Raw genomic sequence first — 14465 nt, forward strand, 5'->3', positions numbered from 1 at the left:
CCTGAGCCTGGGCTCTAATGTAGAACTGGAATCAGATTAAGCCCCCTACTCCAAAAAATTTCAGCCAAAAAGTTTAGGAGTTTTAGCATTTCTGATGATAAGCTTTGGTTAGGGAGGCACATGAAAACCTCTGACATCTGAAACACTGCTCACAAGAGCCTTGGAAAGGGCTCTTCAGCCTTACCAGGCAGTGTACTTTGATAGGGAGCAAGAACAGCTCAGTCAGAGGGCTGGAGCAGCATGCAATGGAGAAGAAAGCTGGAGACATTGTGTGTGGACTTGGGGTCTTCAGCTTTGATAGCTTTGCAGTATCACATTCAGGTCAGTCACTTAATGTATCGAGTCTGTGCGTTATTGTTCACAGCTGTTGCCAGCTGTGGTGCCATCATGGTGCCATCCCCCTCCCCCCCTGCTTTCATATTCTCCTTGAAATCAGGCTTCTAGGGATAAACACCTGCTTTTACTTACTGCAGTGTTTTCTTTCTGATTATATTATTTAAGAAAAGGAAGGACATTTAGAAAACATGGAAACTTTCAGAAAGAACAGACTAATGTTTAACACCAGCATTTAGCTAATTATCAACATTAAGAATTTGGTATAATGATCTGCAGGGATGGCTCAGCAGTTAAGAGCACTGGCTGTTCTTGCAGAGGACCTGGGTTTGATTCACAGAACCTGTATGGCTCACAACCATCCATAACTCCAGTTCCAGGGGTTCCAACTTACTCTTCTGGTCCCTTGGGAATCAGGCATGTATGTGGTGCACAGACATGTAGCTAAAACACCCATGCATGTAAAAAACAAAAACAACAAGAAACCAAACCTGTAAAAGAATTTGGCAAAACAGTCCCTATATTCTGAGAGGATTGAAGGGCAATGGAGAGGTTGTTGGGATCAGAGTGTGGGCCACTTGTGTTAACAGCCGGATTCGTACAGTGTTTCAGAGTGACTTTTGATTCTGTATGTGTAGATTTCTTAAAAATGAATGAATTTTAATATTTCAGCTGTAATAGTAGAAACTCACATTTAAAACTATGAGAAGAACTGCATAGTGTATTTACATTTAGACTTTGAAAAGATCACAGGAATTCCCATGAGCTTTGATGTGGACTCGGGCAGTACTGGTCAAGGCCACCTGAAGGTTTGAAGATGCAGAAAATATTTTTAAGTGCTAGATAGATGCTTCGGTCAAAATGAATATCCTGCAAAGTTCAAGCTTCTGGGATGTAAGCTAATGTCACTTACCTGCCAGATGTGCTTAAAAACATAAAGAAGACTGTACACAGTCTTGTTTTATGATCCTCTCTTCATAGGTAGCAATTCATATATAAATGGAGTTATACATTTTACTCAGTTACCACAGAAATGTGCAGTGACTGCTGAATGCTTATATTTTTTTCTTCTTCCCACACTTGAGTGGTTATATGAAATATTCAGCCCAATTATTAGAACATGTAGACTTCATGGTCCTTCAGATTGGGTCCTTTTTAGCCTGGGGTTCAGCCTGGGGTCCCAGTGGGGTAACTTAGCCATCCAAGGGGGAACCATGTTTTAATGTTGAGTAAGTAACGTTTGGCAGGAGTCTTGTTTTTTTTTTGCTGCTTGGTAAGAAAATCATTCTAAAGTGACCTTGCTGCTGCTCAGGCACAATGGTTGGTGACTTCCACTGTAGCTCTGATCTTCAGCAGAACTTTTTAGTTTATTTTAAAATCAAGTAATATTAAATGTATAAAATGTTTTCTTTAGTTTATATAAGCTGTGTACAAATGCAGAAGACAGTTATGTGCAGGGACTGGTGCTGGGCACTGAGGTCATTCATGGCAGGATGACACATGCGTTTTTGTCTCAGAACTTGTAACTTTGAGGAAATTATTTATACACAGAAGAATATGCATAATAAAATACAGAGAATTATAGATGCTATTTAAAAAATACTAGGAAGTCCACGTAGAGTCTTGGATCTGTAACTTCTAGTTCTCGTGTTTATACCATGGAAGAAGAGATTGTAGGCAAAGAAGAAATTAGCCATCTACGTGTTTTGCTTTGTTTTGTTTTGTTTTGATATAAGGTCTCTTTTAAGTAGCTCTGGCTCTCCTGAAACTTGTTATGAAAACTGAGCTGGCCGTGACCTCAAAGAAGCCTACTTTCTCTGCGTCCTGAGTGCTGGGACTAAAGGCATGTGACCCCATGCATGGCTGCCACCTGCCTGGTGGTCACGTAGACTGGGGCACTGTCACCCACACGTGTTATTTATGTGCTTACCCACTCCCTTAGGTTATGTGATACAGCCCCATGTTACAGCAGAGACGATGAAAGCTCAGTGAAGTCCAGCCATGGCCTCCAAGCTGCTTGTCTAGCTAGAGTGGTCATACCCAATGCTGCAAAATAAGTAGTCAGTGTTTTTTTGAGGACTGTGTGACTGCTGTGTCTGTTGGGCACTAAAAAGGGCCCTGAGGTGTAGAATTTAATTGCTACCTTGGTATCTTAATAACTGTCATGGTCCAGTTGACCCCTCTGAAAGGGCTAGCTGGGGACCTTTGCACTGACTAGTTTGTATGATTGCTCTGAAGTTAGTTGTTGAGAATCATAGCTAGAGGGTGATGGGTGATTGTGTCTCTCAACCATAGTTTAAGATACACTTTGCTTCTTCTCAGGGTGGCGTCCTAAAGGGCTACTAGTTGCACATCTCCATGAGCACAAATCTGCTGTAAATCGAATTAGAGTCTCTGATGAACACTTACTCTTTGCTACTTGTTCAAATGATGGCACAGTGAAAATCTGGAACAGTCAGAAGATGGAAGGGAAGACCACCACGACGAGGTAACACGTGATGGCAGGGCTCGCCTATCAGCTATGTCAGTGCTTACAGAGCGCTTTCTGTGTGTCAGCTGCTTAGGGATATGTGGACCGAAGTCCTGTGCCATGGCCGTCTGGTGGGAAGTGAGAGGGCCTGGTCTGTGAATAAGTAAAATATTGAAACGATCCTGTCAGATGATGAGGGAATGGTGATGTGGTGGGGCTGGAATTCTCAGTGAGCTGTGCAGACACTACCTCACCGAGGAGAAAGCTCCGAAAGAAGGGAGAAAGAGCCACACGGGTTCATTGAATGTTCTGGATTTCAGAGACCCTGGGTGGGGTGAGGGTGGGGTGGGAGTGCGGTGGGCGACCTGGTCAGCCACACCTAACAGTAACCTGAGTAGAACAAGCAAGAGGGAGAGAAACAGGAGGAAAGAGTTTGTAGAATTTTGATGGCTGTTATGAAGGACTTTGACTTTGAGTAAGAGGGAGTCTTGGGAAGGTTGTAATCAGAGGAGAATCGCGTCTGAGATGTCAAAGGAATGGCTCTGGCTGTGAGATGAGAGTAGGATAAAGATGGTAAGGCAACAGCAGTTGGGAATATTATGGTAATGCAAAGAGGAGATGTGGTCGGCTAGGCAGCAGTGCACAGTGGGAATGACCAGCTTCTGCATCTGTTTTGATGGCTGAATGGATGAGAAGGCTATGAGCATAGTGACAATATAGCGATAGACAGCTGCTTCAGCAAAACAAGACTGTTGTTCTAGAACCTGGTCTTTATAGCCAGTATCTTTGAGACTTTGAACGTCCAGGGTATGAGTAAATAGGGTTGTCGTAAGGGTTTAGATTTGGCTAGTATTATACATGTGTCCCTTCCTGCTTGAGATTTTCTGCCTCCTTCATCTCTGCCTTGGTCTCTGTCACTCTCATTTAATTTTGTGATTTTCCTGTTTGCTCTTTGCCTAATTGGTCCTGCCAGAAGAACCACTCTAAATCAGAAGGAATCTCATCTACATTGAAAGGATGTAGGGGATGCTCTGCGGCTTTCCTTGTTATTAGTTCATTGAGCATAATTAACTAAAATGTGATCAAATCAAATACCCTCAACACTAAAGTAACATAAAAGTCTGCTTCACGTTCGCCAGCCTTGCTCAAGATGGTGTGTTTGTTTAAAGGGCTTTGTGCTTTTACATTATACTTATTTCTGTGTTTATTCTCTCTGGGCATTTTATTGAATAGAACATAAATGAAAAATCAATAAAAGAAACATAGGTGTATGTAGCAATTGTATTATTTATTGTTGTTATTTAGACTTGTTTTGCTTTTCCTTTGAGACAGGGTTTCTGTCTTTTAGCTGTGGCTGTCCTGGAACTCACTCTGTAGACCAGGCTGGCCTCCCCCCTCTTCTTCCCAAGTTGAGATTAAAGGCGTGTGCCACCACCTCCTGATTGTTTAGATTTTTTTTTTTAAACCAACATTTTATTGTAGGAACTTCAAACCTTCAAAAAGTTGTTTGATCTTCAGCAATACTCATCCTGGGCTTATAACACATTATATTAATATACTTTATGATAATAGTTGACCAGAGGGAACAGAGAAGAATAGATATTAAACAGAGTTGTATGTGTTAATTAAGTTAGCATTATTTAACTTTTAAAAAGATGCTAATTATTTCTCAGTAACTTCTTTTTTTAATTTAGTTTATATATTTATTTATTACAATTTATTCACTTTGTATCCCTGCTGCAGCCTCCTCCTTGTCTCCTCCCAGCCCCACCCACCCTCCCTCTTCTTTCCTTATGCCCTTTCCCTAGTTCCCTGATAGGGGAGGACCTCCTCCCCTTCTATCTGACCCTAGCTTATCAGGTCTTATCAAGGCTGACTGCATCATCTTCTTCTGTGGCCTGGCAAGGCTGCACCTCCCAGGAGGGGGTGATCAAAGAGCTGGCCACTGAGTTCATGTCAGAGACAGCCCCTATACCCCTTACTAGGGAGCCCACTTGGAAACTGAGCAGCCAATGGGCTTCCTTTGAACAAGGGGTCTAGGTCCTCTTCATGGTCCTTAGTTGGAGTATCGGTCTCTGCAGGGGCCCCCTGAGCCCAGGTATTTTGTCTCTGTTGTTCTCCTTGTGGAGTTCTTGTCCCTTCCAGGTCTTTCTATCTCCCAGGTCTTCCCTAAGGATTCTGGCACTCTGCCCAAAGTTTGTCTATGACTCTCAGTATCTCCTTTGATACCCTGGTGGGTAGAGTATTTCAGAGATCCTCTGTAGAAGGCTCCTGTCTTGTACCTTGTCCTCTTCCTACTTGCGATGTCTATCCTGTTTGCCCTTCTGAATGAGGATTAAGCATCTTCCCTAGGGTCCTCTTTGTTGTTTAGCTTCTTTACGGCTATAGATTTTAGTGTGTTTATCCTATATTATATGGCTAATATCCACTTATAAGAGAGCATATATCATTTGTGTCTTCCTGCTTCTGGGTTACCTCATTCCTAGTTCCCACCATTTGCCTGCAAATTTCATGATTTCCTTGTTTTTAATCACTGACTAGTATTCCATTGTGTTAATGTACCACACTTTCTGTATCCATTCCTCTGTTGAAGGACATCTAGGTTGTTTCTAGATTCTTTCTATTATGAGTAGAGCTGCTACGGACATGGTTGAGCAAATGTCCTTATTGAATGGTGGGGCATCTTTTGGGTATATGCCTAGGAGTGATATAGCTGAGTCTTGAGGTAGCACTATTCCTTTGTTTCTGAGGAAGCTCCAGATTGATTTCCAAAGTGGTTGTACAAGGTTACATTCCCACCAGCAGTGGAGAAGGGTTTCCCTTTCTCCACATCTTCTCCAGCATACATTATCCCTTGAGTTTTTGATCTTAGCCATTCTGATGGGTGTAAGGTGAAATCTCAGGGTCGTTTTGATTTGCATTTCTCAAATGACTAAGAACATCGAGTATTTTTTTAAATGTTTCTCTGCTATTCGATATTCCTCTGTTGAGAATTCTCTGTTTAGCTATGTGCCCCATTTTTTAATTGATTTACTTGTTTTATTGGTGTTAAACTTCTTCAGTTCTTTATATATTCTGGATATTAGCCCTCTGTCAGAGGTAGTGTTGGTGAAGATCTTTTCCCAGTCTGTAGGCTGTCATTTTGTTCTGATGACAGTATCCTTTGCTTTTCAGAAACATTTCAGTTTTATGAGGTACCATTTATAAAGTGTTGATCTTAGAGCCTGTGCTGTTGGTGTTCTGTTCAGGAAGTTGTCTTCTGTGCCAATCAGGTCAAAGCTCTTCCTTACTTTTTTTTCTAACAGATTTTAGTGTGTCTGGTTTTATATTGAGGTCTTTGATCTGCTTGGATTTTAACTTTGTGCAGGGTGATAAATATGGGTCTGTTTTCATTTTTCTACATGTAGACATCCAGTTAGACCAGCACCATTTGTTGAAGATGTTATCTTTTTTCCATTGTATGGTTTTGGCTTCTTTGTCAAAACTTAAGTTTCCATAGGTGTGCGGGTTTATTTCTGGGTCTTTGATTTGATTTCATTGGTTCACCAATCTGATTCTATGCCAGTAATATGCTGTTTTTATTATTGTTGCTCTGTAGTATAGCTTGAGATCTGGGATGGAGATACTACCAGATCTTTTGTTGTATGGGATTGTTTTAGGTATTATGGGTTTTTTGTTTTTCCACATGAAATTGACAATTGTTCTTTCAATGTCTGAAAAAAAATGTGTTGACATTTTGCTGGGAATTGCATTAAACCTGCAGATTGCTTTTGGTACAATAGCCATTTTCACTATGTTAATCCAACCGATCCATGAGCATGGGATATCTTTCCATCTTCTGATATCTTCTTCAATTTCTCTGAAGAAAGAAATTCTCAAAAGCTTTGAGACTTATGCCATAACCAGTACCGATGTGAAAATCTTCCCCGACACACTAAATTGTAGTCTGGAAAGAATTATGTACCATGAACAAGAACAGCTTGTCCCAGGGATGCCGGGCTCGCTCAGCATACAGAAACTAGCAAACAGCATATGAGGAGAACAAAGGGTAGAAATCACCATGGGAATGCATTTGATGAAGTCCACCCTGTAATGGTTAAAACCAACTCAGTAAATTAGTGCTGGAGAAATACAGCCACCTCCACAAACTGCAGCTGCCACTGCTTACTGTTGGGGAGTGTAGGTGTTCTAAAGAGGAACAGAAGAAGAGTGTGCACTTTTGCCAGTTCTGTTGAGCAGTGTGCCGCAGGGTCCAGCCAGGGAATTCGGGTAAGGAATATACGCAGGCGTTAAATGAAAGGATAGAGTGCAGAATCTTTATACAAAGATCAATTTCATTCTCCTGCATTAGCAACGAAGAGACTACTGGACTTTATAGTTCAGTTACGCTGTTACCAAGAAGAGTTCAACCAGAGAGGAATGATAGATTAAAAATATCAAATGTTGTATTTTTTCAGTAAGTATAAATAAATATATACAAATTAGGTGGGGAGTAACAAGGAGGTTTAGGTGGTACTGATGGCAGGTGCCCTTTAGATCAGATACTCAGAAGGCATGGCAGGATGAGGGAAAGCTTGAGAGTAGTTGTGTTTGCGTGTGAGGCTGAATATTGTGGTGTGCATCTGATTGTGTGCGTAGTTTAGTGGGCCTCTCTTTTTATCCTTTCTAGGTAAGATAATGCTTGTAAATGAGGAAACCGAGGCACAGATCATGACATAGGGTTATACAGGTAACCGAGATTTGCTTCGAAATTCAGAGCTTTTCCAGCTGTGACCGTCTTCATGTTCAGGGCTGTCGCACAGGTTGGAGAACTGGTTCAGGACTTGTTGGCAGGTCAGTCTCTATAGTAGGAAAGAAGTGCCTGAAGATGGACATTTGAAAAGAAGGTTTGTGTGTGGACTCTGAGAGACCAGGAGGATGAACTGCACTGTGTGAGTTAGTGTTAGCTCAGTGGCCATTTCACAGATGCTCTTTTGTTTCTTTCATTCAGGTCTATTCTTACATACAGCCGAATTGGAGGGCGAGTCAAGACACTAACATTTTGCCAAGGTTCCCACTACTTGGCCATAGCATCTGATAATGGAGCGGTTCAGCTTCTTGGAATTGAGGCTTCTAAATTACCCAAGTCTCCTAAAATCCACCCTCTACAAAGCAGGTACCGTCTACTGCCTTTTTGACTTTGCATGTGGTAGCGTCCACCTTCACACCGCAGTGTGGCGGGGACCAGCTGGGGCTCCTCTGCTGTGTTGTCTGTCTTATAAGCCTGGAGTGCAGGAAACTGCTTCTGAACCCCAACACTCCGACGTGCTTAGCTTTAGAGGGTGGAACCTTAGCAGCTATGTCCAAAGTTTGTCAGAGTACACAGGGCAGCCCTGGACTCCATCATCTTCATCTCAAATCTTTGTGAATGACATGCTACTAGCCAGATTATTAGCAACAGCATGTCAGTCAAGAAAACTCATGTTCTGTTGCTTGGCACTAAAATGTCTAAATATTTTTTAAACAAAGATTAACTTACCACTCTAAAATAAAATGCTAAACTGGTTTTGTTTATGGGTCTCATTTACAAATTTCTTTGTAAATTAATAGTTATCTAAATATTAACTATAATGTAAAATAAATTAAAGACAGTCTTTTTTCTTGAATAATGTTATGGGTAAGGATTCCAGAGACAAATAGATACATTGTGTTCTCTCTGTTTTGTTAACAAAAAATTATGCTGTGTGAGTGCATTCACAGGGACTTAATAGAGGTCAGAGGACAACTTTTAAGAGTCAGTTCTTCCTTCTACCATGGGCTCTGGCAATCAAACTCAGGTAGCCAGGCTTGGGTGGCAAGTGCTTTTACCTACTGAGCTGTCTTGCTAGTCCTACATTGTGTTGTCTGAGAATCTATAGTCTACTGGGAGATAAAGACAAGTTGACAGACAGTGTGAGGGCAGTACAGTAATGGTCCATCTTACCTGGAAGACATGAGCCAAGCTAAATGGTCAAACTGGACAGATGGCTTAGTTGGTAAAGCATTTGCCTTGCAGGCATGAGAGGACCTGAGTTCAGATCTCTAGAACGCATACCTTTAACTTAGTACTGAGAGATGAAGGCAAAGATCAGAGGATCCCTGGAAACTTGTAGGGCAGCTAGCCTTCTGTGTACCAAGCAAAGTTCCAGGCCAGCAAGAGACCGTGTCTCAAAACAAAGTGTGGAAGGTGCCTGAGAACTAACACCCTAGGGCTTCTGACCTGTGACACTCATGCTCACAGTCATATGCATGAAGGAACATGTGCATGCCCGCGTGTGCACACATACACACACACACACACAGACACACACACACACACACACACACTCTGAAAGGTGAGACTGGTGGCAGGTAAGTCTGTTAAAGCAGGGTGGTTGAGAGGGGCATGCTAGGAAGAGGTAGTGCACTTTACAGAAAAAGCAGAACAAGATTTTAATTTACTAAAAGGCTGCTTGTTGAGATCCTTGTGTAGCTTAACGTAAGAAGGTACCGCGGTTGGGACACTTAGGATATTTTTGTTGTTTTGTTTTGCTTTGCTTTTCCATTTTAAAAAGTTGTATATTTTCAACATAATCACTAAATATATCTGAGTAGCGTTAGCCCAGGACATATTACCAATGTCTTTTAACAACAAATAGCTGCCAGTTTTCCTTAAAATTGTCTCAGCAGAGGATGAGGATGACTGTATATACTTTTGAGTTAATTTAAATTATTGGCTGAGTGTACTATGTGATTATTGTGTCCCAGCTTGAAAAACAAACACCCCAGCATAGATATGCAGTGGAATAGAATTCTGCAGTATGAAAGAGTGAATTATTAGCTCATGACATCATCGACAAATCTGAAATAAGTTTTGCTGATAACAAATGTCAGATTCAAAAGGCTATATGTTGCATGTTTTCAGCTATGTGACATTCTAAAAAGAATCAGAATGGGCTTTTGCCACGAGTGAGAAGGTGGAGAGAGTCGGAGTACAATGGCTGCATGGAATAGTTTGTAGGATACCAGGTAGTTTTGTGTGGCTCTGTGAGAGATGATGCATTGCTGTCTATGTCTCTGTAATAATCCTTGTGTCTCACATGAAGATCTCATTTCATTAGCATTGCAACACAATTGGTTCTTTAGTTTTGATAAATACTCTAGTTATATAAGATGGCAATATGAGGAGAAACACTAAAAAATGTACAGAAACTTTTTACAGCTTTTCTGTGTCTAGAATTATCTTTTTTGAACATTCAGCTATAATTGTCTCTTTGAGGTCACATAAGTTTTATTTTTGTGGACAGGGTCTCAGCTCTGGCTGTCCTAGAACTCACAGAACTCCTGCTACGCTGTCTCTGCCTCTCAAGTGCTGGGATTAAAGGCTGTTCCATTCCAACTGGCCAGGTTTTCTTTCCTGGCCCATATGTAAGCTGTCAGTTTATCTCAAGTGGGGCAGTGCTCCATTTTCAGTGACCAGAAAAGCCCTTGCCTTGCCTTTGTGTCCCTGTAGGGTTCTGGATCAGAAGGAAGATGGGTGTGTGGTGGACATGCATCACTTCAACTCGGGGGCACAGTCTGTTCTTGCCTACGCCACGGTGAATGGCTCTCTGGTTGGATGGGATCTCAGGTCTTCAAGCAACGCATGGACGTTAAAGCATGACCTAAAGTCAGGCCTCATCACATCCTTTGCTGTAGACATCCACCAGTGCTGGCTCTGCATAGGTAAGCCAGCAGCTGTGTTGGGGTGCCACCAACATCTGCAGGTAGCATCTTGTGACAGCCGGCCTGTCCTGATTTCTTTACTGGGGATTTTTCGTCTCCTTTGCATTCATAATTGCTATGTTATTATAATGTCTACAGTTTATTTTTTACTAGGAGGCTATGTGAGGCTGGGAGTGTAGCTCAGTGAATGCTTGCCTAGTGTGCCTGAGGCCCTGCCACACTCTCTAGCAGCACACAAAGTAGGATAAAAGGTGTAGTTGGGCAGGGTATGGTAGTGCACCCCCACAGCCACAGTGGTTGCCAGGTGGCCAAGAGGATCAGTAGTTCAAGCGCAGTCTGTGACATAGTGAGTTCTGGGCTAGCTTGGGTTACATGAGACTGTATTTTAAAAAACTTAACAAAGCATTGTGTGAAAGGGTGAAATCCTATCATAAAACAGAGGAAAGTTTCTTCTTGTGCTCAGTCAGCCTTTGTCTGTGTCATTGTAGCAATGAAGAGTTCCTGGTGTTCTCTGCTGCTGGGGAATATCCCACTTAAGGAAAACAGCGTTTGAGTTTGAGCCAGTAGTTTTAAATTCCATAACCTCAGGCAAGCTACTTAACTCTGAGTCTTAGGATCTTCATCTTCTGATGGGACTAATTCCTTCAAAGGCTGCTTTGAAGATTTAGTAAACTGAAAGCACCACAGGGCCTCCTGGAAAGCAGAACAATGGATTTCTGTTTTAACAGCTTTCTACTCCCTCTCCCCTAGAGACTGAAGATTCGTGCTATCTTTCATCTGTTTTTGTTTGTTTTTGAAGTGTTTCTGAGTTCTGAAAACTATATATTCTAGTGTACATAATTTTACCTGGCCACAAACAAAATACAAATAATCCTTCTGAAAATTGGTATTAACCAGTTTCTTAAATTATTTTTTAAAAACTATATTGTTTACTCATTGATAATTTCATACATTACACAATGTATTTTGAACACACTCACTCCTGACTTTTCCCTGTCCACTCCCACACCCCTTCCCAACTTCATGTTCCTTAAAAAAAAAAAAAAAAGAAAAACTCCGAGTCCAGTTTGTCCTGCCCGTATGCATGGGTACAGGGTATCCCCTGGAGCATGGTTGACATACCTGAGGCAACATCCTTAAAGCAACCTGGCTCTCCTTCCCCTGTCGGCTCTTCTTATCTTCTCAGTTAAGAGTAGGGACTGTGAGGCAGCCCCTCCCCCAACTAGACTGCCAACTGGCGCCTCTTGAGGAGGCAAGCTCAACTGCTCTGCGCTTATGAGTACACCGGTCCTGTTATCTAGAAGATACTGGGTTGCTCTGGTCCTCCCAACTGCTTACGGTCTTTTGTGGGGAACCCTACCCCCTGCATAAGGCAGCGTCAACTAAGCACTTGCAGGAGTGTGTTTTGGAAGCCTGTAACAGTAGGCTTCCTAAGGCTCTTACTGTGAGTGATCCCCACCCCACCCTCTCGTTCCTCTTCTCCCTGTCCTATCACCATTTTCTATTATTTTCCCTCTTAAGATGTCCCTCCCCACCCGATGGCCCCTTTCTAGTTTCCTGATTCAAAGATGCTCCAAGTTGAACACAAATCTAAGGATTTGATGCTAGGGTCTGCGTGGGTGAGAACATGTGATGTTTGTCTTCGGATCCTTGTTACTAAGTATGATGTTTCTGGTTCCAGCCATTTATCTTCAGATTTCCTAATTTCCGCTTTCTTTACAGCTGAGTAACATTTCATTGTGTGTAGCTACCAAATTTTCATTATCCCTTCAACACGTGATGGACGTTAACTAAGCTGTTTCCATTTCGTAGCTATTGTGACTAGAGCAGTAATAACCATGGATAAGAAGGTTTCTCTGTAAGATGGTATAGAGTCCTTTGGGTATTAGCCCAAGATTAGTATAGCCAAATCATATTGTGGAGCTATTTCTAGCCTTCTAAGGAACATCAACACTGACTTCCGTGTGGCTGCACCGGGTTTTTACTTCGGCAGTATCGAATGAAGACTTCCCTTCCCACACCCTCACTAGCATTTGTGGTTATTTTCTTTATCCAGTGTAAAACCACTCATCCAATTCCTGTCTCCACTGTATTTTGCCCATTCCTGAATGTAACAGAAATGGAATCATACAGTATGCATATTTTTTTCACTAAACATGAAGTTTGTAAGGCTTTTCCATTTTTTTGTGTTTGCAGAATTTTAAATTATTTTTCACTTTATTTATGGACAGTTTGTGTACTGGTTACCCATTCTCTAGTCAGATGGTTGAATTTTTTTCTAGTTTGGGGCTTACCTGAGGAAATTTGCAAGTAGGTTCCTGTAGGAACTTTAATTCATTTTTTTCTAAGAGTGGGATTACTGATTTTAAAAAATGTAGTTTTAATTGGGATGAAAGTGATATTTTGACACATGTTTATATTGATGAATAATTGGATCAGGTAATTAGGAAACCTGTCACCTGCATATTTTGTGGTGAAAATGCTTAAAACCTTGAGTAATTGAAACACACGACAGAGCATTGCCGTCATTTACACCAACAGTCCTGTATGTCACTGAAGTATATTTCTTCTAAGAAACTTTATGTAGCTTGGCCTTAGCACTGTTCTCATCACCTTCCTTCCCCTTTTCTGTTTTCAGAAGGCACATTTTTCCTGTAGTGTTTTTGTTTTCTTTTGTATTTGAGACAGGGTCCTAATGTATCCAGGCTGGTGTCAAAATACCTGAGAATGACCTTGAACTTCTGAACCTCCTGCCTCTTATCTCCCAAGCGATGGGCAACACAATGTGGTACTGGGGAGGGGACCAGAACTTTGTATGCTAGGCAAGCACGCTGCCAATTGACCTACATCACCAGGCCCCTCCCCTGCATAGTGCTTTGAAAATGTTCCTCCAAAGTACCATATTTTTTTTCTTCTTTCCTTCATACCCCCAAAAGTTAGGTTTTCTTTACTTGAGTTTAGATTTCTGGATTCCTTAGTTTACACTGTGTCATCATTAACTATCTACCCTTTCCTATGTTAACTTTTATGTATTAGAAGATGGTAACATCCAGAGTAATGCAGAAGATTAGACAGCATAGCTAGCAAAGTTTTCAAAGGAAAATGTCTTTGGCACGCTGAGCAGCTTTGAGGAGGGCCACTGATGCCACCTGTAGCTGTTGTCATCATTGTCATGGAGTGTGACAAAGAGGCATGCAGGGTCCCAACTGGCCTTGTCTTATCTCTCCTGTGGAATCGGAGACCAACCCAAGAATGTGCTCTGCTCTGCACAGCTGCTCAGTGCTGGGCAGCCATTGTTCTTTTGCCATAGTGGCCATTCTTCTCTAGTAGTTTTAGGTGCCTTGGGGAGAGTGTGGGGGCACCCACCCCATTTTCTGCTGTGGTTGGGCACCCATACCTATCTGCAGATGTAATGTTTTGGAGCAAAGAACACATGAAGGTGATTGGAATCTAATGACACACAAAACCACTGCCACTTTGGACTTTAGAGCATCACTGGGTATCATTGGAGACATCTGTTCTTCAGGCAGTCTGAATGTTCTGGCTCACCAAATTCAGCTTCATCTCTATAGCTTCTGGTTTTGTAGGTGCCTTTGGCAGTTAGTAACAATGTCAGTATTTAATGAATTATTCATTTTCAGTTTACATTCATTAGATAGTATTGTAATTGCATTATGATAAGCACTTCATAACTATTATTTGGCAGCTGTAGGTGCTGTTTGAAACTGCGTAGGCAGCCTCATGGGCCAAAGCCTTTTTCCTTCCCTTTCTTGGCAGAACTGAGAGATGATCTCAGGGCCTTATGCACACTAAGCAAGTGCTGTACTGTTGAGCCATAGCCACAATCCTGTTTTTAGGTTTTATATTTCACTTGTTGCCAGGGCTGGTCTTGAACTTGCTCTGTACCCCAGACAGGCCTCAGCCTCCAGAATAGCTGAGA

General features: G+C 41.9%; 1 protein-coding gene across 1 annotated transcript in view; it reads left to right on the top strand.

Annotated features, from left to right (window-relative positions):
- The window catches only part of Pik3r4 (phosphoinositide-3-kinase regulatory subunit 4), a 93336-nt gene that overhangs the window by 72584 nt on the left and 6287 nt on the right, over window positions 1-14465 (top strand). Inside the window, exons 10-12 of the mRNA XM_055629508.1 lie at window positions 2656-2821; window positions 7794-7958; window positions 10314-10525. Of these exons, the coding sequence (XP_055485483.1) occupies window positions 2656-2821; window positions 7794-7958; window positions 10314-10525 (543 nt within the window). The remainder of the gene's footprint in view (window positions 1-2655; window positions 2822-7793; window positions 7959-10313; window positions 10526-14465) is intronic.

The sequence above is a fragment of the Psammomys obesus genome, unplaced genomic scaffold (genome assembly GCF_907164565.1).
Source record: "Psammomys obesus unplaced genomic scaffold, mPsaObe1.curated_primary_1811, whole genome shotgun sequence".
NCBI lineage: Eukaryota > Metazoa > Chordata > Mammalia > Rodentia > Muridae > Psammomys > Psammomys obesus.